General features: G+C 36.5%; 1 protein-coding gene across 13 annotated transcripts in view; it reads right to left on the reverse strand.

Annotated features, from left to right (window-relative positions):
- Nucleotides 1-24,696, reverse strand: part of RPS6KC1 (ribosomal protein S6 kinase C1) — a 319,037-nt gene that overhangs the window by 224,822 nt on the left and 69,519 nt on the right. For all 13 annotated transcript variants that reach the window (XM_081824820.1, XM_081824821.1, XM_031037563.2 and 10 more), the window contains one exon: nt 4,634-4,749. In XM_081824820.1, the coding sequence (XP_081680946.1) occupies nt 4,634-4,749 (116 nt within the window). The remainder of the gene's footprint in view (nt 1-4,633; nt 4,750-24,696) is intronic.

Raw genomic sequence — 24,696 nt, forward strand, 5'->3', positions numbered from 1 at the left:
CTGGGGAACAGTATGGAGGTTCCTCAAAAAGTTAAAAATAGAGCTACCATATGATCCAGCAATTGCACTACTGGGTATTTACCCCAAAGATACAAATGTAGGGATCCGAGGGGGTACGTGCACCCCGACAATGTAGCAGCAATGTCCACAATAGCCAAACTGTGGAAAGAGCCAAGATGTCCATCGACAGATGAATGGATAAAGAAGAGGTGGTATATAGATACAATGGAATATTATGCAGCCCCATCAAAAGGAATGAGATCTTGCCATTTCCAACGACATGGATGGAACTGGAGGGTGTTATGCTGAGCGAAATAACTCAATCAGAGAAAGACATGTATCATATAACCCCACTGATATGAGGAATTCTTAATCTCAGGAAACAAACTGAGGGTTGCTGGAGTGGGGGGTGGGGTGGGAGGGATGGGGTGGCTGGGTGATAGACATTGGGGAGGGTATGTGCTATGGTGAGCGCTGTGAATTGTGCAAAACTGCTGAATCACAGATCTGTACCTCTGAAACAAATAATGCAATATATGTTAAGAAAAGAAAAAAGAAGATAGCAGGAGGGGAAGAATGAAGAGGGGGAAATTGGAGGGGGAGACAAACCATGAGAGACGATGGACTCTGAAAAACAAACTGAGGGTTCTAGGGGGGAGGGGAGTGGGAGGATGGGTTAGCCTGGTGATGGGTATTAAAGAGAGCACGTTCTGCATGGAGCACTGGGTTTTATGCACAAACAATGAATCATGGAACACTACATCAAAAACTAATGATGTAATGTATGTTGATGAGCATAACAATAAAAAAAATTTAAAAAAATAAATAAAATAAAATCTTTTTAAAAATGCCTAAAAAAAAAAAAAAGACTTCACCTTTACTTCAAAGTTCACTTCCTTTTTTTCTGAAACCTGCCCCTTAAGTTTTCTTAGAGCCTATTAATAATAAAGTAATGCAGAAAACAAAGAGTGCTTTTGTTCCTTTCTGTCCTTTTTTAAAAAGGATATTACCATCAATGACTGGGAAGTTCAGAACTTTTATATTTACCACAAAAGAGTCTCATAAATAAATTCAATAAAGCAAAAGCTTAAATCAGCACAGAAAACTCGGGTGGAATGAGTCATGACCTGGACTGCACCAATGGGGAAAACAACAATCAACACAAAATTTTAAAACCAGAAGGTATTCCTTTATATTCCTAATCAACCAGGCTAGAAAGAAATACTTGCACATGGATTCCAGAGAGAAATAGTATCTGCTTTGCACAGAATTTAAGAGCTAAAAGGGCCTTAGAAATCACTTATACTGATCTTCTCATTGTGTTGGTTGAAACTGAAGCCCAAAGAGGGTTAAAGAAGGAAATAGTGAATTCACCAAGCTCATCAAGAACCTCAAGAAGACATTTAAGTTAAATAATGGATAAGAAAATAAGCATGCCTCTGACCTAACTAAGGGCCAGGTTCAACAGCATAAAATACTGAAGTGAAATAAAAAGCAAATAGTAACCAAAGAGAAACATCTTGTTCTAGCAAGAAAAACTGTCCTCTAGCATCCTTGCCTAAGAGTTGAAAAAAATCCTAGCACATCAAATCTGATTCACTAGGTAGTTCTTTTTACCCTTTTTTGATACAAGTTCCCATTATTCTACATGACTCTGACTATTCTAACTTTTGTTTCCTCAATGAGATGCATATTTTGGGGCTTCAATTATACTATATACAGTTTGCAAAAGCAGAGACTGTGTCATTATCTTTTGTATAACTCCAAAGTATATCTATCAATATATTGATAATATATTCATAGAGTCTTAACCAATGCTTAGTGAATTAATATATAATCTAATACAACCAGTTCTCCTGTATTAGATCTCCTTTGTTTAATTTTCATTAGAAGTTACGCTCGAAGGGAATTTCTGACTGATATATTTTATGGTTCCTTTCTCCAAGTCAAAAGCTATTCAGCAGGCTTTATATATTTATTTGCTTAATAAATTATTGTTCACAGAAGTGATTATGGAAAACTATAACAGGGGCTGCATAAGTAGGGAGTTTGAGGAATAAGGATAGGTAGAACATTCAAAGGTAACATTAATGGAAAGAATAAAATACTAGTAATTTTCTAAAACTGTTAGAATATTTACATACAAGATGAATTAGTAAAACAAGTAAGTTCATAGAGGCCCATCCTATTTAATACTTTTATAATTGTCCCCCAAAATGGGATTGAGAAAGTACACATCAGGATTGGACACAGGGAGGGCTGTCAACCCCATAGAAAATAAGACTTGAGTTCAAAGTAATCTTTAGATAAATATTCATTTAAAAAGGATAAAATAGTAAGGAGTTTAAAAATAAACTTAATAATACAATTAAACCAACAATGATAGAAAATAGGAAAAGATTAGCAAACAGAACACAGAATAATAATCTGAAAATGAAACAGCAGGTATCTTATTTAAAACATTTTCATTATATAGGAACAAGTTACAAAAGTACATTACTTCCAAATAGAATTGTAATTTTTTTATTCTAAAAGTAATGGTCAGGGACTCTTGGATGGCTCAGTCGGTTAAGTGCCCGACTCTTGATTTCAGCTCAGGTCATGATCTCAGGGTCATGAAATCAAGCCCCACATTGGGCTCCGCACTGGGTGTGGAGTCCGCTTAAGATTCTCTCTTTCCCTCTGCCTCTCCCCCCACCACACACGCATTCTTGCTCTAAAACAAAAAAAAGGAACGGTCAAACACTTAACAATGAGAATTCTCACTAGTAAGTATTTGTTTGATAATTGCATATTTTAAAAGGTCACACACAAAATGAAAAGGACTCAGAAAATCAGCAACAAAAAGTCTAATAGCCCAGTTAAGTACTGGGCTATTTTTAAAACTAGAAAATTGAGACATGTTATAATTGTCAAAAAGTATATAAGAATTAAAAAATATGGAAAAAAATATACAAAGCAGTATGTGAAGGGAGATGAAAAACAGGGCTAACACTTATTAAGCTACTCTTATAAGCTTAGCTTATAGGCTGGTCTTTTTATGAGGTAGGCACTTGATTTGCAGTATTTGTGTGGGTGTGTGAATGCACACGTGCACACATATATATACATACATATACACACACTCATATGTGTGTATATGTATGTATACACACATATATGTATACACACACTCATATGTATATATATGAGGGATTTTTTTAAACTCATTTAATCCTTAACAATAACCCAGAAAGGAATTAATATTATCATTATTCAGATGTAGAAACTGAAGCTAAGATTGTCCAGTCTTCCATGGCTTCAAATGACACAGCTGGGATACGAACAAGCTCACCTGAATCTTACTTAGATCAATTAAGAAAATAAGCACTTTCTCCCATCTCTAGAAGATAAAATTCTTAAATTATATCAGAAAAAACTTAGTTTATATAAAGAAGAAACTTTTTTTTTTTTTAAGATTTTTATTTATTTATTTGACAGAGAGAGAGAGACAGTGAGAGACGGAACATAAGCAGGGGGAGTGGGAGAGGGAGAAGCACGCTTCCTTCTGAACAAGGAGCCCGATGTGGGGCTCGATCCCAAGACCCTGGGATCATGACCCGAGCTGCAGGCAGATGCTTAACAACTGAGCCACCCAGGCGCCCCCAGAAAAGTTACTTCTTGATATGTGCCAAATCCAGATAGATATGACATTAAAACAATAATAATAGGGTGCCTGGGTGGCTCAGTTGGTTAAGCGACTGCCTTCGGCTCAGGTCATGATCCTGGAGTCCCGGGATCGAGTCCCGCATCGGGCTCCCTGCTTGGCGGGGAGTCTGCTTCTCCCTCTGACCCTCCCCCCTCTCATGTACTCGCTCTCTCTCATTCTCTCTCAAATAAATAAAATATTTAAAAAAATAATAATAATAATAATAATAATAAATAAATAATAAATAATGTTTCCAATGTTTTAAGCATTCACCTGCTTTCTAGACCAGACTAAGTAAAGATAGTCCTAACCTAAATAACCCTGTTAGAATTATGCCTTTAGGGGCGCCTGGGTGGCTCAGTCATTAAGCGTCTGCCTTCGGCTCAGGTCATGATCCCAGGGTCCTGGGATCGAGCCCCGCATCAGGCTCCCTGCTCCGCGGGAAGCCTGCTTCTCCCTCTCCCACTCCCCCTGCTTGCGCTCCCTCTCTGGCTGTCTTTCTCTCTGTCAAATAAATAAAACCTTTAAAAAAAAAAAAAAGAATTATGCCTTTATAATTCTAGGTGATCTATATATAGCAGCTGTAGGACTTATGCTTAAATAGTTTTAGCATGAATCAATAAAACTGTGCAGGAATTGTACAAAAACCATTAATTAACCTTAAAAATTTTTCAAATAAAATTCAGTACAAATTACCATCATTTTAACACATGGAGTTTTAAGGATAGAGTAAGGGACAAAGGGCTGAGAAAAAGGAGAAAGCAAGTCCCGTTTTCTTCCACATTTGGTGGCTCGCTTTAATGCTCTTCCCACCAATAACTTGTTATAAAATTATTGATAAAATTCCAAAGACCAATATTCTCAAACATTCTAATTATAAATAAAGCCGAGACACAACACAGCAAAAATGGCTAAAAAAAATACAAAATGAAATGTAAGACATACCTGAGATACATCATCAAGTTGAGGTTTCCCATAAAGGCTGGAAAGACTCTCTGCTCGCATGAGATACTCTGCTGTTCTTCTCTTCACAGCTTCTCGACGGGTCGGGCTTGACTCTCCTAAAAGGAGAAAACAAAGCCAGGACATGTGAAAAATAAACAAATTTTCTTTTATCCAATCTGAAGATTAACTTTTTACCCAGTTCATCACTTGTTCACATTTCTAACTAAAAAGAAGAGAGATTCAAAATTGGAACAGACATCAAAGTTATTAGTATCAGCAAGGTCTAAATATTACCACCATAAATTTGATTTATCCAAATTCAGAAATTTTCCTATTTAAATATATAGAGAGAACTTGATACCTTTTATAGGAGGTATTGATATAAAAGAAATGTAGTATAAAAAAGCTCTGCAAACAGAAAACTAGCCTAATCCAGGCAGTATGCAATTCCAATTCAACAAATTGGGACTAAATGCAGTAGATGTGTAGTAAGAGCCACGACATGGATTTGATATGCCTTTCTAAAAGTACCACCAAACTGGAGAATAAAATTACTTAGGGTAACTCTGAAGTCACTCTGATTTTTGTAAGCTTCATGGTTTTTTCATTAACAACGAATCGTCATCCACCTTACGACTGAAAATAAGAATGTAACTGAAATGTATGTTAACCAACTGGAATTAAAATAAAAACTTTTAAAAAAGAGAAAAAAATAATGTAATTGAAATCCCTGTAATATATAATTACAGGAAAATGAACAAGTCATTGACCCTGTCTCTGTTTCTCTAAACAAAGGGTATCCAAAGAACTCAAGACCTTGAAAAAGAGGTGGTCTAGCCCATGAAGGAAGTACCGGGCTCTCTCCTCTCTAGACTGGAATGATCCTAAGCTTTTACCCATTTTATTTTTATTTATTTTTTTTTTTTTAAAGATTTTATTTATTTATTTGCGAGAGAGAGAATGAGAGACAGAGAGCACGAGAGGGAGGAGGGTCAGAGGGAGAAGCAGACTCCCTGCCGAGCAGAGAGCCCGATGCGGGACTCGATCCCGGGACTCCAGGATCATGACCTGAGCTGAAGGCAGTCGCTTAACGGACTGAGCCACCCAGGTGCCCCCGCTTTTACCCATTTTATATACCTGACTGTGATACAACATTTCATTTGAAGAAAGGACTCCATGACTGAAAGTTTGAAAACCACTGTACTATATGATCTCTAAGGCTCCTTTCATAATATTCTATACATTTACGACTCATTTTTATCAAAGCACTTCATACACAGTACTTTTCTGCATTTTCTGAATGAAGTTAACCAAAAAGCAAGTATCATACAGTGGAAAGTGCCCTTGATTACATTCTGGAAACCATGGTTATCTAAATTCTGGCTCTGCCTCTCACTAGTCATGTGACCTATGATAAATCACCTCAACTCTCTGACCCTCCTCCTCATTCTCTAAATATATACTTCAAATGACTGCAGAGATTAAAGGAGACTATACATAAAAGACACCACAACAAAGACAGTTGTATACAAGAAGCACTAAATTGTAAAGGTTTTCAATCTTGGCTTTTCTCTAAACCAAATCCTACAAAATAACGTTCCTGTGTTGCTGAAGTGAACTGAACTGAATTATAGTAAAGCAGGTATTTTCCCCCCAAAGACTACTAGTAGAAAAACCTTATTTCTGCCTAGAATAGCATCTTCTATTTCTTCTGGGTAATGGCCCTTACTTCTCCCCTTTGTAGCCCTCCACCTCTCCACTTCCACTACCAGCCCTTGACAAGGTGGTGTGAAAGAAAACTGCATTCATGTTTCAGATCTCTGTTCCTCTGCCCCCTACTAGTCAGTCAAGGGTGAGTCCTCTGTCACAAGCTGGACCAATGACAGAACCCCACCCTCTTGGCCACAGTTGGAAAAGGGAGGAATTGGCCCAACACAAACTGGGCCAATCAGTCCCCCTCTGCTATTGACGCTGGAAATAAGAGGACTGGGAACTGCCAGCAGCCTTAGTTTCTGCCAATGCGCAAAGAACCAACCAGAAAGAGGGACTTTAACAGAGAGAAGCAGTTATGAGAGACAAAAAAAGGAATCCTGGTGTGACTGGGGTCCCAGATTTCAGCGGAAGCTACATTCCTGCCATTCTTTGCCTACTGTAGCTCAAATGTGAATTTTCTCACATGCAAACCGAAGAATCCAGACGAATAGAGCCCTCAAAGAAAAACAGCAAGCAAATTGGGATTGCAATTTTACTAAAAAAAAAAACCTTCTTTTCACAATTTTTACATTACTATTCCATCTCTTCTCTCCTTTATGAGTAACTCAAAAATATAACTAGTCTTGCGGGCAAGAATCTCTATCACTTCTTAACCATGGAATAGTCTACATTTATTAACTCTCCAACTCCTCAAACTTCAATTAAAATTACAATATCAGTATGATTCCTGCCTCTGTTCTTAAAATTCACTGAGTTTCTAAACCCAATCTTTTATTTTTATACAATGTATCTGTGTAAGTGATCTAAGTAATTGAAACATGTTGTGAAGGTAAAATGTGCCACATAAATAAGAAACATTCATTATTTCTACACATTACACCTTTAGTTTTGAGTTTACTGTTCATGAACTCTGCTACTTCCACTATCATGAGCACTTCTCATTGCAGGTTCTACCTTTCATGCCCTAATTTAAATCTCCCACTTAAAATTTCTGATTCAGCATAGGCTAAACTGTAATAGAAACTATGGCAATTTAGTTTTTTAACTCAGTGTGATTACAAGCTTTAACACAACTTCAAAATTTGCTTTATTCAAAAAAATTAATTTGTCTCCCAAAATAATATGAAATTCAAAACTGCCAAGACTATGGAGCACCTAATTCAAGCTAGAGTTAAAACCACAGTTTGTAATCAAATCACTGTTTTTTAAACTTTGGGTATCTCTGCTGCTTTCTAGGCAGTCTCCATAGTAACAGAGAAACAAGAACCGGAAGCCAGCAGTTGAAATGGACTCCTGCTGCTGACAGTGGTTCTGCTTCCATGGAAACAACAATGAAGTGATGGAATACTGAAGGCTTTTTAAAAGTAACCTTAAATATACATACTATGACTCCTTCCCTACCAGCCCCTTAAAAGTAGGTCACAACCACTGCTGATCAATAGTAGCGGCCAAGGATGAAAATCACCTCTTGCAGATTTCTACTGCTGGACACTTACTGAGGTTTGTGAAGTACTAGGAAGAAAAGATTAATCTATGGATTTCCAGAATAATTTTAACTGATCAATTATTGATAAATATGACTTTAAACAGATATCAACTGATTAAAAATTCTCCATCAACTCTAACCTTATCTTAATCTTCATGTTAAGACACACACACAGCCCATAATGAATATTTTTCAAGGAAAATTAGGTTATCTGGAATTCAACTTTTAATCCCATATTGGGTCATGTAACCATTATTTCTTCAGTATTATATCCAGGTAGACACTTAATAAATGCTTTTAAAAATGGATACATATTTTACATTCCATCTAAAGATAAACCAGTACCTTCATTAAGTTTCTCTACATTTCTGTTAATAATTTGGATACAGTAAGAATTTCCACCAGGCTCTGGCATTCAAAAGAGAAAACCTACTCTCATTATTTACTAACCTTTATGTCAAAAAGTTCCACTGTACCAGAAAAAACGTCTTATGTATATTGTGTCAACCTTATCAATTTCTGATCAGGAGAGAGGATGGATATAGGGTGATTACAGAGTATGATCTGTGAAAGAATCGGGTGTAGCTGAACAGAAATGAGAAAGTCCAAAGTTGTCCCTGAAATTTTTAGAAACACTGCACTGACTATCCTGCGTGTCTCTGAGCACCAACTCTGACTTAAGTTACTAAGTTTTATAGAAGGCACAGTCTATAGATAATGGAATCATGAAATTCTAATTTATTTAAGAAGCCATCACCTCTTGGCACTCCTTCATAATATTAAATCCTGTTTATAAGAGATATATTACCTTCCTCATTTAACTGAGGAACTTAAGGCTCAGGAATGTGGAATGTCTTTCTTAGCAAAGTTATTATAAGACTAAACTGAAACCAGGTCTTATGATACCATGCTTCAGATGATGAAGTGGATTGCGCTACTGTTACTGAGTAGAACAAACAAGAAAAATACAGAGCATGGGATAAGTACGAGTGAGTACGGGAACAAAGATGAAGAGAAAATAAGCATAGCATAAGAGTTGAGACGGGAGCCTATCAGACAAGATAGCAGAGTACAATTAGACAGAAAGAGACTGAGATGACAGACAAGGACACAAGAAAATTAGAGCTACAAAGGGGTATAAATTTCACACTGTGTGAAAGAGAATGGGCCTTTCTAAGAAACAGTGGTCTCTCAAAACATCCTTGTTACCCAAGGATTTCTTTGGAAAACACGGGCCTTTTCTCATTTACCCATAAAAAAACCAAAAGGCGTTTTTATTCACAGAAGTAGTGAAAATCAGTTTCACAAACTAGAATAAAAAGTAGTTCTTCCAATTCTGTTGTTCTACCCTTAGCCACCAAAAAGAATATTGCAAATGCCTCATCATTGGTTCAACAAAAGAAAAGCAATGCTGAAGGAAAAATTAACAATGCTAGACTACTTGAAAGTAAATACGTATTTTACGGAAAATTTTAAGGGATTTTTAAGAGTATTTTGACTATACCTGATTTTTGCTACTCACACAGAATTTAATCCCCACATAAGACTCTACTTAGGCACATCTTATATTCTTATCTCTATTTCTCTACTCCAATAAACACTCTCCAATAGCCCCTCTGCCACTGTGTTCTTGGTCAAACATGCCAGGTTTTTAACTCAGATTTATCATATTAGAAAGAACATTCAAATCAATGTGGGTTTGAGGGAATGAGTTTTTGTTTATTGGTGCTTCTTTTTTTTTTTAACAACTTTAGTAACATAAAAAAAATATGCCTGTTTGAGATGGCCTTGGTGGTTACAGTTGCTTTTTTTTTTTTTTTAGTGTTGATTTATTATAGTTAATGGGTTTTTTGTTCTTTTCAGGTATAGCCTACCATTTCTGACTTATGCTAAGTATTCTGACAACAAAAGGCAACCTTGAGAAAAACAGTAATTTATGTTCTACATGTTTATCACAACTGGGGCCATCAGCCTCTCCACATAGAACAAAACCCGGTCAGTCAGGGAATCTGCAACCCATTTGCATTTAACCAAACCCATATTAATGTCTTTTCAAAACCAAGTGTTATGTGACCCTCTAGAAGTTCAAAAAGTCACCAAAGAATAGTAAAAGCAAAAGTCATAATAATATTCATGTCCAGGCATTGCCTCAATTATGACTGCCTTCAATGCTGTTTAGCAGTTTTCCTATCAGTTCATACTGAATGAAAACTAACACATCATTAAATCAGAGCGTTAAATGCCTACAGAGACAGTCTTCTCTTAGATTTAATAATTTTTTTCCTGCCTAACCCATTTTAAAATTGTTTTGCAATAAAGGGGAGTACCCAAAACATTAATTATTCAATCCTTTCATAAGAACGTTGCCTGGCCAGTCTCTTTGTGACACTAAACTCTTGTCCAGATAGGTAGATACATACATAGATACATAATCAATCCCCTAAGTATCCCTTATACTGTAATCAGTGGCTTCTAAAAGATTAAGATAAAAAGTTTAAAAAGAACTAGAGATATATCAAAGGAAAAAGGAATGAAGAATTAAAACCTAGGAGCTAAAATTTTGCCTTCTGAGATGGAATAAAAATAAGATAAGGGAAAATATGGAAAAGAAACTCCACATAAACTAAGAATTTTTTTATCTGCTATACTAGTAAATATGAAAAGTCCCCCAAACCCCACAAAGGCTTTTTGCTCATTTCTTTTACTGGCTGTAAGAGACAGCTTAAGTAGGAAATCCATGGAAGGCTCTAAAGTCCAACAACTGTTTTCCTGATGTCATGATAATGGATCACATATTTTCCTTTGAGATGATGTCAAGATGATCAACAGAATTACTGACTATAAGCAGTTAATGCTTCTGAATCCTGAAGGTTTCACAGACTCCTTTAATGCATCCCCACCTTAAAAAATTAAACTGACTCAGTGTATACCAGAATTAGAACAGACTCCATTCCATCTCCAGATTTATTTAACATGAAGATAAATATCTCCACATTTAAACAATTAAAAGAATGTGTCAAGCAATACACCCACAGTATATCACATGTGAAGGCCATATCAGGATAACAACGAAAATCCTCCCCAGGAAGTAAGGAAGCCACCAGGGTGAAAAAGTTCTCCGCAATCACATATTCCTGCTCCTCCTATCATCTTCAGAAAGAAAGATGCCCAACAGTTACCGAGCATCTATTATGTTCCAGACACAGTTATCTCAATGTTTACAGCCATTTCAGTGTTGTCACAGAAACCTCACATATAGAAGACCCTCCAAAAAATTTTGTTTATAAATGAATGGAAAAGCAAATGAATGATTTTGCACCAATACTACCTGGTCTGATAACAATACCTTCATGCCTAGAGATGCTCCAATTACCTCTTCCTGTAACTTAGTGCCTTTCTTGAACTTAGTTAAAATAAATGCATTTCAGAAAATGCCTATAATTACTGTCTTTCTCTTCTGTATAGGTGAAATCATAAGAAAGGAATATGGGGGAACCCAGCACAGAAGTGGTATGGTTGGACTAAAAGGACAATTTACATTTTTATTTAGTTTTATGAAAAATTGTCATGACAGCATCAGTGAGGGAAACACAGCACAGATATTCTACTTAACTGTAAACCACTGTGTTAAACAGAATAAAGTCTATGAACTTTTTATTGTTTGACAATTACAATTTTGGAAAATCAATATGCCTGTACAATGATCTGGTTATTTTTCAAAAGAAACACACTTTGAGACCACTAATGGCGACACAGTAAGCTTATGAGAAAAAGCAGATTTACGTTTTCAGTACTTCCTAAAAGAGAATAAACTCAACTTCTGTGTAATTTACATAAGACTCAATGTTTAATTATTAAGGTTGACTTAAGCTGTAAGTTATATAAAACTATGTAACTCAAGTAATTATGAAATAATGATTGACTCCACAAAGTGCCTAATACCTGCTCGTATTGAAGTAGCAGTTTTCCATTTAGGGTTTTTTAGTTTGGTTTGGTTCACCTGAAAATACATTTCTTCTGAGCAGAATTAAGGCCTTTTCCAGTAATCACAGGAATTAAATCAACCCTCTCATTTTAATGTTTTTAAACTGTGTTGCTAAAGATACAAAAATGTGGGGATACTGATGACCGAGACCATCTAGTAAAAAACCCTTCGAGAATCCTCATCTCTCTGCTTTTGCAACAGAGCAGCTGTGCCTCACACAGATTCACATGAATGAAAATATTTAGACGAGAAACCACCCATTTAGTTTATTTTCCATACGACTTTCCTGTAATTATTTTGCAAACTGTTCACACAACAATACATAAAAACATCTGCAAAAACAGGTAATTAATGTGTCAAGCCAAACTAATGCATTTTTTATGGTGTCCATGCTTCGTCAACTGTAATTATAACTCTTTTTTAAGCAAATGATGATGTGTTTGTTGCAGTGTGCAAGTGGTTATTTTAGATGCTCTGTTTACTGTTCATACAATCTGAATATAAAACTCCACAGCTACTTTACCCTACATCAATGTTTTACCTAGCTTTTTTTTTTTTTTTTTTCAGAAGCAGGAATGTGGTTCTCTTTTCCAAGCTATAATTTCCAGTAAACATTTTTGTCATTAAAACATGAAACTCTCAACATAAAAGTTGACACCAAAATAACCAATTCAAGAAACATCTGACAGAAAACAATTCACCCAGACCTTCTTCCTGCAGTTGTAAACCTATGGGAAATACAGCACTTTAAGCCCATCAGCTGCAGGATACCAAGCCTCCTGAATATCATTTAAGTTTAGAAGGCTCGTTATTGGTTTTTAATGTATAATATCTATTCCATCTAGATCCACCAGACACATATATGTTTGACAGGAGACCAACAAATGAAGAAACAAATCCTGCTCAAAATATATTGTTTCATATTCATATGTGTTGGTTCTAACTAAAGAAAAGGTCATCATCATTATTACTATTACTATTATGCACTTACTAATATTGCATACCAATAATCATCCTCAAATGGACATTCCTGAAGGCCCAAGTTTTCTGGTCTCCAAAGCTAATAAAATCTAAAAGGAAGGAAGCAGCACAACCCTTTAATATTTTTGTAAGGTCCGTCCTCTTTTTAAAAAAGGCAATTTTTAAAACATCTATGATGATTACCTGTAGTACAGAAAAATCCTAATAAAGAATTCTTAGGAAACAAGGTTTTATGTTTATTTTCACAACTAAATTTATTAGAAATAGTGTAGAATTAACCCTGCTGGGTCCAAACTTATGTAGCTCCTCATTTTGATACAAATATTTCTAAACTGAGCTATTCCGTTCTTCCCTTGAATATTAGCTACTGTGATATGCTAAAAATGCCGGTCTATCCCCACCTTGTTCCCAACTAGAACATGAGCAAAGTATTACAGCAAATCAAATAACAGTTTCCCAACTGCCAAGCTTTAATTTTAGGTCAAATGCTTATTTGGCAGAATTTGGGGTTGGGTCTGATCAAAACAGAACAGAGTTCCTGTTCCAAGGATGCTAGAATAGGAAAGACATGACTAAGACTAGGTAAGGGAATAGGATGGAAGCTTATTTATTAAAGCTAGAAACCAAACTCAGTGTCAGATAAGCAAGAAGTCTCAACACTGAGTCCCACTACTTAAAGTGATTACTACAAATATAATAATTATAATAATAAATACAATTAATGCGGGGTGCCTGGGTGGCTCAGCCAGTGGAGCAACTGACTCTTGGGTTACAGCTCGGGTCATGATCTTGCAGTCATGGGATTGAGCCCCATGTTGGGTCAGAGTCTGCTTCAGATTCTCTCGTCCTCTTCCCCTCCCTTTGCCCCTCCCCCCCCACATGTGCTTTCTCTCTCTAAAATAAATAAATAAATAAAATCTTTTTTAAAAATACAATTAATGCCATTTCAAACGGCTGAATTCAACACATTGTCAAACCTTTGAGACACATATACTAATGTCTGTGCAGAGTACTGATATACCTAGACAGAAGACATTTTAAACCTATTTGGTATTTTCAAGAGCTACTTTCATGCATCCTAGCTGTTTACTACACATACTTTGGAATTCAACTTATTTATCACCTCCTGCAAAAGCTTTCCCTATAAGCCTTCTCCTTCTCCCTGGTCAAGTGCCTATTTATATGGATTTATAGAGTCATTCTCATTCAAAATATTTATAGAGAATTTTCTATGTAACAGGCACTGTGCCAGAAAATACAATGAATGAGAAAATACCTTGCCTTCAAGGATATTACAAATAAAGAGATTCATTCAATAACTGCACAAATAATTATTTCATTGTAAATATGATAAGTACTTGAAGCAAAACAGTGTGCAATGACAGCAAAGTTCAGAAAGTCTATTCTGGTGTGAAGAGAGGTGAAAAAAGGTTCCCTTGAGGAAACACCATTGAAACTGAGACCTGATGAACAAGAAGGAAATATCAATTGAAAAAGTACATTAAAGCACTCAAACAGACCCCAGCTTGTGTAAAAGTTCAACCATGGGAAGGGCCGTGGTGCCTTCCAAGAGGTAAAAAAAGCCCACTGTGGCTAAAAAAGAATAAGTGAATAGGACTGGTTCAATATGAGCCTGGAGAGAAAGTCAGAAACCAAACCACTCATAGCCTGATAGACCATAATATCTTTGGATTTTATCCTCAAAGTAATGAGTTTAATGCAAGGAAGTGACATGATTAGAGTCTATTTTCAAAAGGTCAGCTAGGCTTGGTAGAGACAGAATGGTTTAGAATCAAGGAAGAAAGACAAGGAATCATCAAATATTTTTTAACAATAAAAACATAAAAACTAACAAAATCAAACAGAAATTCTGGAATTAAAAAACAGCACACTGAGCTGAAAAAAAAAAAGAATCAGCAAATTTGAAGATACATGAGTAAACATTATCCACTCTGAATAAAATTAAACAATAAAAAAGGAAAGGGGGGCCAGCCTAAGACCACCTGTTGATAGCATCAAGCACACCAACATATACATAATGCAGTTCACGAAATAGAAAAGGGGGAGAAAAAGGCAGAAAAAGCCAAAAAACTTCCCAAATTGATGAACACTGATCTACATATCCAAGAAGATTATCAAATACCAAGAATACAACACCAAGAAGGATAAGCTCAAAGAGATCCACATCTAAACACATAATAGCCGAACTATCAAAAGCCAAAACAGAAAATCTTAGAAGAAGCAAAAGATAAACTCATTTCTTCTCCGAACTGATTTAAAGGATAAGTCCATTTAAACAATAATTATAAGACTACAGTGTAGAGCTTATACAAAAATGTAACATATATGATAATACTAGCGAAAAGATGTAAGAAGGGAAAAAGCTATACTGAAGTAAAGTTTTCTATATATTACTAGAATTCAGGTAATTTTACTCTTAAGTACAATATTTTAAGAATTTATTGCTATAATCTTCAGAAAAACCACTATGGAAAATAAAAAACTCAAAATGACATAGTCTACCAAAAAAAAAAAAAAAAAAATGTACTTACCACACAAGAAGGCAGTAAAAAACGAAAAGGAGACATGTAGAAAATAGCAAAATGGCAAGCATAAATCCAACCACACTATTAAAAATATTAAATGTATATGGATTAAACATGCCAATCAAAAGGCAGAGATTATAAGGCTAGATATTTTTTTAAAAAAGATCCAACTGTATCCTGTCTACAGGAAACACACTTAGATTCAAAGAAACAAACATATTGAAAGTAAATAGCTTTACTAACACCCAACAAAACAGATTTTAAGAAAAACAAATGTCACTAGGGACAAAAACAGACATTTTATAATGTTAAAAGTTAAATTAATCAGGGCGCCTGGGTGGCTCAGTTGGTTAAGCGACTGCCTTCGGCTCAGGTCATGATCCTGGAGTCCCTGGATCGAGTCCCGCATCGGGCTCCCTGCTCGGCAGGGAGTCTGCTGCTCCCTCTGACCCTCCCAACCCTCCCCCCTCTCATGTGCTCTCTCTCTCAGTCTCTCTCTCTCAAATAAATAAATAAAATCTTTAAAAAAAAAAAAGTTAAATTAATCAGAAAGATATGTTATAAACATGCATGCATCTAATAAGAGTCCTAAAACAGATGAAGCAAAAACAGACAGAAATAAAAGAATTTCAAGCTGAGTAAAAATGTAAACAACATAATTAAAATTTCTGATATATAGCAAAATCAGTACTTAGAAGGACTTTATAGCTTTAAAGACCTATGTTGAAAAGATCTCAAATTACCTAAGCTTCCACCCCTTAAGATGAAACAAATCTAGCAATGAAGAGCAAACTACACAAAGAATGCGAAGGAAGAAGCAGAAACCAATTAAATAGAAAACTAAAAAAGAGAATACAAATGAAATCAAAAGTTGGTTCTTTGAAAAGATGAAATTGATATTTATCTAGACCAACTAAAAAAAAAAAGACACCACAATCAAAATAATGAACATATCCATCACTCTCAATTAACAATTCTTTTTTTTTTTTTTAAGATTTTACTTATTTACTTGAGAGAGAAAGCATAAGAGGGGGAAGAGTCAGAGGGAGAACAGACTCCCCACTGAGCAGGGAGCCCAATGCGGGATTGGATCTCAGGACCCTGGATCATGACCTGACTCGAAGGCAGATGCTTAACTGACTGAGCCACCCCAGGCACCCTCTTTTTTGCGGGGGGTATGGTAGGCTCCATACCCAATGTGGGGTTTGAACTCACAACCCCAAGATCAAGGGTCACATGCTCTACTGACTCAGCCACCCAGGGACCCTACAGTTAACAATTCTTTATCTTGCCTTCATTTTTGAAATATATTTTCACTGGGTACAGAATTCACTTGACAGACTTTTTCTCTACATATGTTAAAGGTGTTAATCAACAGTCTTCTTGACTGCATTGTTTCTGACAAGAAATCTGACATCATTCTCATCTTCGTTCTTCTATCTGCGTCTGCCTGCTTTTAATTTTAAGATTTTCTCTTTAACACTGGCTTTGAGAAATTTGATTAGAATGTGCCTGGGTATAGGTTTTCATGTCTCTTATGCCTGGGGTTTGTTGAATTTCTTGGTCCTGTAGATTATCTGCATCAAATTTGGAAAGCTTTCAGGCATTATTCACTCAAATAATACTCAGTCGCCCTCTTGCCCTCCCTCTTCAGGGGCTCCAATTACATGGAGAAAAAATTGTTCTATAGCTTACTGATGTTATATTAATTTTTGCTTGATTTTTTCATCTCTGTTTCATTTTGGATAGTATCTATTGCTATGTCCTCCACTTCATTAATCCTTTCTTCTTCAATATCTAATCTGCCATTATTTTTCATTTCCCATACTGTAGCTTTCATTTCCAGAAGTTCAATTTGGGTCCTTTGTAAATCTTCCATTGCTCTACTTAACTCTACATAATTAATACATTTTTATTAAGTTGTAAAATCCTCATCTTTTCATTTTAACATCTGTGTCAATTCTGGGTGGATTCTGAATGACAGATTTTTTCCTCACTATGGGTCATAGTTTTCCTGTTTCTTTGAATAAATGGTAATTTTTTATTAGATGCCAGCCATTGTGGATTTTCCCTTATTAGGTGGTAGATATCTTCTTATTCCTACAAATACTGAGCTTTGTTCTGGAATATTATTCTTAGAAGCAGCTTATTAATCCTTTTGGGTCTTGTTTCTGAGATTTGTTAGGGTGGGTCTGGAGCAAACTATTATTCCACACTAATGGTGACTTTTGAATATTCTACCCAATGCCCCATGAAAGAGGTTTGCAAGACTACCCATTAGGAAGAGACACTATTCCCAGCCCTGTGTGGGCACCCAGAATGTTTCCCCTAATCATTTCAGTGGATCTTTCTCTCACCTTGGGTCATTTCTCCACAGCCATGCACTAATCACGACTCCATTAAGTATTCCAGGGGACACTGCAAATCTCTGTACAGCCATCTCCTCTCTAGATAAAACACTAGGCATTAAGCAATGCTCCTGCAAGCTCTAACTGCAAACTCTGCTTTGGTCTTGCTGGATTCGGCCCCATCTCCTCAACTTGGAGGTTTTGCCACAATTCATCTACCTTCCTTCTTCCGGAGCCACAACCTGGAAACTCAAGACAGTAAGCTGGGCAATCTTAAGACTCACCTTATCTGTCGCATCTCTCTCAAAACCACTGTCTGATGTCCAGTGTCTTGAAAACCACTGTTACATATACTTTGTCTGGTTTTTCAGTTTCTTCAGGAAGGAGGGTAAATACAATCCCTGTTGCCCATCTTGGCGAACAGTGGAAATCCTAGTGTTTTTTGTTTTTTTTTGTTTTGTTTTTATCCCCTTCACCTATTTCACTCATCCCCCTACCCACCCTCCCCTCTGTTAACCATCTGTTTGGTCACTATATTAAGAGTCTGTTTTTTGGTTTGTCTCTTTTTTTTTCCTTTGTTCATTTGTTTTATTTCTTAAATTCCACATATAAGTAAGTGGAAGTCCTAGTTTTAATGTGGCTACTGGAAATTTTTTAATTACATATGTGTGTCACATTGTATTTCTATTATACAGTGTTATTTTACACAGTCACTGAAATTATATAATGTTGAAATCCCCTAAGAAAGTAGGGTAAGGAGGCTAAGAAGGCTGACAACCAAGTCTCAATAAACTTCAACATTTAAAGGTTAAGTGGGGAAGAAGGAGCTGGCAAAGTAGACTTAAAAAGGTTAATCTAAGAATTAGAAAACTAAAAGTACAGTGTCGTTGGAATAACGGGCAATTCGGGAAAGCAGAGGTTGTATGAAATAGTTACTGAAGATTGTATATATGTAAGTTAACAAAAGAATATTAAGAATAAGAGACATTATTCAGAGTCCAGTGAAGATTAGTAACAATGAATTCATTTTAGTTACCAATCTTTCCAGAGTGTGTGGTTTCTTCCAATAGCACTCAGCTGCCCAGTTGTCTGCCTCTGTAAACCAGAAGTCACAGCAACATGGATACTCCAAAACAAATGGATAAATTAATCCAGGGCTGGAGTTTTGCCAGGTAAATGTGATAAAAGATCAGAAGGGGGATTAAGGTATCTGCGAAAAGACTATGAAATGATGGATCATGAAAACTAAGGTAAACAGAGAAATGGAAGACAGCTGAGAGATGTTAAAAGAGAAAAATGCAGGAAGGTACAAAATAATGGCACTTTTAAAATTGTTTATTTACCAGTCTTCCCCCCTCAATAACTTATAAGTGCTCATTGATTTTAGTGAGCATAACAGTCATCCATTAAAGTTTTATTGAATGGAACAAAACTGACCTTTCTAGATCACACAATGCAAATTCTACTGGATCACTTCATTTAAAAGGATTATTACCATGTACTGATGTCACATTTTTGCCTCTTATTATTTATTAGTTCTAATCTTGCTTCTTGTTGCTTGGGCAAAGATGGGCCTTTCATTAATAGTACAAGTCAGAGCATTGTCCCCTATCCCCATAAATAATAAACCAATCAACTACAATAAAAAATTCAATTTGGAGTTCTTTTTTCTAATCTCTGCTTTTATTTGTCCTGAGTACTCAACATCTTTGTTCTTTATTGGCCTTTAGGGTACTTTTCTTTTGTAGGAGAATGAGTTATCACTGATCTGGACTCAATCAAGGTAACTTATTCTACAACACAATTTGACTGTATTTGTGAGCTTTTCACTTGCAGCCAATAAAATATGTTTTCATTAATCAGAATAATTTAATAATATCTCATGCAGATCAAGAATCAATTTAATCATAAGTAGTTATAACTATTCTGTAATGATTGGCTAACTACCCAAAAAAAGACAGAGACTACTAAAAGATAGTGTCCTACAAACAAATAGTGTCCATGTAATAGAAAGTATCATGAAGTTCTCAATTAATTCTTTTTAATGTAGCAAGCACTCCCATTTCAAGAGCTATTTAAAATGATTAAATAGGCAGGGTGGCTTGGCCATAAAGAAAACCCCAACAAATGTCAAAAAACTGAAATCATTCAAAATTCTTTGAACACCATGGAATTAAGCTATAAATCAGTAACAAGAAGATAACTAGAAAAATCTCAACTGCTGGGAAATTAAGTAGTATGTTTATCATGTTTAGAAATGTATTACTTGGGGCACCTGGGTGGCTCAGTCGTTAAGCGTCTGCCTTCGGCTCAGGTCATGATCCCAGGGTCCTGGGATCGAGCCCCACATCGGGCTCCCTGCTCGGCGGGAGGCCTGCTTCTCTCTCTCCCACTCCCCCTGCTTGTGTTCCCTCTCTCACTGTGTCTCTCTGTCAAATAAATAAATAAAATCTAAAAAAAAAAAAAAAAAGAAATGTATTACTTAGAAGTAATTCACAGGTACAGAAACAGACTAATGGACCCCTAAAAATGGCTATGTCCTAACCCAGGAACCTGTAAATAAATTACTTAACTTGGCTAAAGTGACTTTACAAATGTGATTAAGGTTAAGAATCTTGAGATAGAGCAATTATCCTGGATTATCATAGTAGGCCCAACCAAATCACATCAGTCCTTAAAATCAGGTAACCTTTCCTTGCTGAGAATCAGGGTGAGACGTAACTAGGAAAGAATGGTCAAAGGGATGTAACACTGCTGACTTAGAAGATGGATGCAGGCATGCCGGCAGCCTCTAGAAGCTGGAAAAAACAAGGAAACAGATTCTCCCCTAAAGTCTCTGGAAAGGAATACAGTCCTACCCATACCTTGATTTTTAGCCCAGTGAGATTAAAGTCAGATTTCTGACCTACAAAACAATAAAATAATAAATTTGTGTTGTAAATTTATGGTAATCTGTTACAGCAGCTTAGAAACTAATGAGACAAAAAAAATATTTTGAACTTGTAACAATGAAGATATGACATAGCTAAACCTATGGAATGTAGCTAAAGCAGTACTTAGTGGGAAATTTATAACCTTAAACATATGTAGAAAAAAAGGCCAAAACTCAAAGATATAAGCTCCTAACTCAAAAAGTAAATGTCAGACCTAAAGTTAAGTAGGAGGAAACTAAACAGAAATCCATAAAATAGAAAAGTAACATACAATAGTATAAATAAATACTCTAACATTAATAAAACTAGTAAATCCTTAATATGACTGATTAAGAAAATAAGTTACCAACATCAGGAAAAATCCAACAGACATCAAAAAGACAAAAAGATACTATAAATAATTCCTATAATCAATAGATTTGAGGGTTTGTGCCAAAAGCAAAGAACAGAAGAAAAACAAAACAAAACAAACACCCCCAGAAAGAGAAAGTCCAATTAAATACCAAAATACAAAACATAAACTGGGACTTGGTAGTTTGAAAACACAGGCTATAAATATAAAGAAAGACTTGAGTGTAAGTGGAACCAAAAGTGAGAGCCTTGGGAAAGCTTTTCTTCTGGGGAAGAAACAGACCCTATACAGAAAAGGGTATGATATAACAGTAAAGGGGTGCAGGGAATAACAGAAATGAGAGGAGAAAGGTAAGGAGCCTATAAAAACAAAAGAGAAACACCAACCACTCCCCCATCCTCGTCCACAAAAGAAAGTGCACGGAAGAGGGGTGAACCGACAGAAGAGGACATAAACTGGAACCATACCCTCACAAGAATAGAAAAAGGCAGATCTCATGCAATCAGTACTGTCAGAGATCAAGACAGCAATCACCTTTGGAGAGGTAGTAATTGGAAAGGAACAGAAGGAAGCTTCAAGAGTGCTGGTCAAGTTCTACTTGCTAATCTGGGTACCAGTAACGTGTGTTCCATGTGTGAAAATATATCAAGCTACATACCTACAATATGTACTTTTATGTATATTCAATTCAATTCAAAGTAAAAAACAGAAAACAGATATGCTTGTTCCCTATAGAATCTAAGTCTAAGAAACATATATGAGAAAACATATAAACAGGGCACCTGGGTGGCCCAGTCGGTTAAGCATCTGCCTTCAGCTCAGGTCATGATCCCAGGGTCCTGGGATCAAGTCCCGTGTCAGGCTCCCCACTCGGCGGGGAGTCTGCATCTCCCTCTGCCTCTACCTGCCGCTCTGCCTACTTGTGCTCTATTTCTCTGTCAAATAAATAAAATCTTAAAAAAAAAAAGAAAAAAGAAAACATATAAACGACTATGGCAGGGGGAGAAAGCATATTAAGGGTCAAGTAGGAAGGGTAAGTAGAGGATGACATTTTAATTTTGTTTTGTTTCTGCCTAATAATCCTTTCTCATTTTGGTCCACTCCCCTCATTTCTATAGCTATGTTGTTCAGTTCATGTGCTTCATTAGGGATAGTTCTGTCCACCTTTGAAGGGATGAGTAAATAACCTATACCTAATTAGGTTATTCCCTTGCTAGAAAAACAAGGTGAAGGCATGTGACCCATGCTTTTACAGGAGCTGGGGGAAAACACCCTCTTCCTCTAGAACTCAGAGGGAAAAGCCTCTGTAAACCTAGAGCTGCTGGGGGGTTATCTTTCACACCACCTGGAAATAAATGTAAATCAGAGAAAGGGGACTGAAAGTATAGGCCATGTATAAAGATAAGCAAACAGGCATAGAAACCATGTGACACTTCTTGAACACCTGAATCTAGCCATATGTAACTACTCATTTATGTGGGCTAAAACACTTTCTATGTGAGCTTCTTTGAGTTGGTTTTGTCAACCTGTAACTGAAAGAGTCCAGTATAACACAAAATTTGAAAGGACTGATCTGAGTAGAGGATAATTTAAAAAGCAACTCTCTCTTCATTTGTGAACATCATAACCAGAGAATCGAAAGTCTTCTCTTAGTCCATTCTGGCTGCAAGAACAGAATACCAAGGAACTTATAAACAGAAATTTATCTCTCACAGTTCCTGAGGCTCAAAGGCCAATAGCAAAACTCCCAACAGATCTGCTATCTGGTACTGGCTTCCTCGTTCATTGATGGCTATTCTCACTGTGCCCTCACAGCGTGAAAGGAACAAAGGAGCTCTCTGAGGTCTCTAATGGGCACTAATCCCATTCATAAGGCCTAATCATCTCCCAAAGGCCCCACCTCCAAATACCATCACACTAGGGATTAAGTTTCAATATGAATTTTGGGAAGACACATTCAGTCTATAGTATCTTCTCCCTAAAGCTATGAAATAGTTTCTTCTGAGAGCACTTGCATTTAGTACCTGCTTTTTCCTGTTACAGACAGTTCCTACATAATTAAAGAAAGAAAAAAAAAAAAAAAGGCAGGGCAATGATGGGGACAGGAAAACAGAATAGGTGACATATAATTACTTTCAAATCTCTGTTTTTAAAATCTGAGTTTTACTGTTTTAAAATGCTTTCTTCTAGCCAGTTTCAATAAGATCTAAAAATTCCTCAACTAAGGCAATTTACTGAATTATAGTAAAGAGCACATGTTTTATTTTAAAACAGAAAAGGTGGGGCACCTGGATGGCTCAATCAGTTAAGCATCTGCCTTCCATTCAAGGTCATGATCCCAGAGTCCTGGGATCGAGCTCCACGTCAGGTTCCCTGCTCAGTGGGTGTCTGCTTTTCCCTCTCACTCTCCCTCTGTGTGATCCCTCTCTCTCTCAAATAAACAAAATCTTTAAAACAGAAATAGCAGTAGAAAGCTTTCATAAAAAAAAAAAATTCTCAATCTGTTTAGTACTGCTCTTTGAAAAGTAAAATCGCAATTTACAAATTAAGATGGACAAGCAGGTTCATACTTCAATGAGCAGCCCATCTTTTTCAACTATATTACAATGATGAACCTCATATTCAAGAAATAACTAAAAGCACAATTAGGTTTAAATATAAGATAAAAATCTCTGTGGCATGTGGGATTTATTCCAGGAGTTCCTTTACATTGAACCAAAGGTGGTTCAATGTAAAGGAAATCAATGTATTATACCATATTAATAGAATGAAGGGGGGGAAGAAAACACATGATGATCTCAACTGAAGCAGAAAAAGCATTTAACACAATCTAACACTCTTTCATAATAAAACCATCCAGGGGCGCCTGGGTGGCTCAGTTGGTTAAGCGACTGCCTTCGGCTCAGGTCATGATCCTGGAGTCCCAGGATCGAGCCCCGCATCAGGCTCCCTGCTCAGCGGGGAGTCTGCTTTTCCCTCTGACCCTCCCCCTGCTCGTGCTCTCTCTCTCTATCTCATTCTCTCTCTCAAATAAATAAATAAAAAATCTTTAAATAAAATAAAACCGTCCAGAAAACTAGGAATAGAAGGGAACTTATTCAACATGATACAGGGCATCTATGAAAAACTAATAATTAACATCGTATCATACTCAATGGAGGGGCGGCTGGGTGGCTCAGTCGGTTAAGAATCCAGACTCTTCATTTCAGCCCAGGTCATGATCTCAGGGTCATGAGATGGAGCTTCGCGCTCAGCGGGGAGTCTGCTTGAGATTCTGTCTCCCTCTCCCTCTCTTTCTGCCCCGCCCCGCTTTTAGGCTCTCTCTTTGCTTAGAGGACCCCTTTCAAGATTTCCTGTAGGGCTGGTTTTGTGTTTGCAAATTCCTTTAGTTTTTGTTTGTCCTGGAAGCTTTTTATCTCTCCTTCAATTTTCAATGACAGCCTAGCTGGATAGAGTATTCAGCTCTCAAATAAATAAATCTTTTTAAAAAATACATCATACTTCACTGCTAGAATAAATGAGGCAGAAGAGAGAATCAGTAATATAGAAGACGAAATGATGGAAAATAAAGAAGCTGAGAAAAAGAGAGATAAACAACTACTGGATCACGAGGGCAGAATTCGAGAGATAAGCGATACAATAAGACGAAACAACATTAGAATAATTGGGATCCCAGAAGAAGAAGAAAGAGAGAGAGGGGCAGAAGGTATGATGGAGCA

Source organism: Leptonychotes weddellii, chromosome 6 (genome assembly GCF_054177405.1).
Source record: "Leptonychotes weddellii isolate Sample4059 chromosome 6, ASM5417740v2, whole genome shotgun sequence".
In the NCBI taxonomy this organism is placed as follows: domain Eukaryota; kingdom Metazoa; phylum Chordata; class Mammalia; order Carnivora; family Phocidae; genus Leptonychotes; species Leptonychotes weddellii.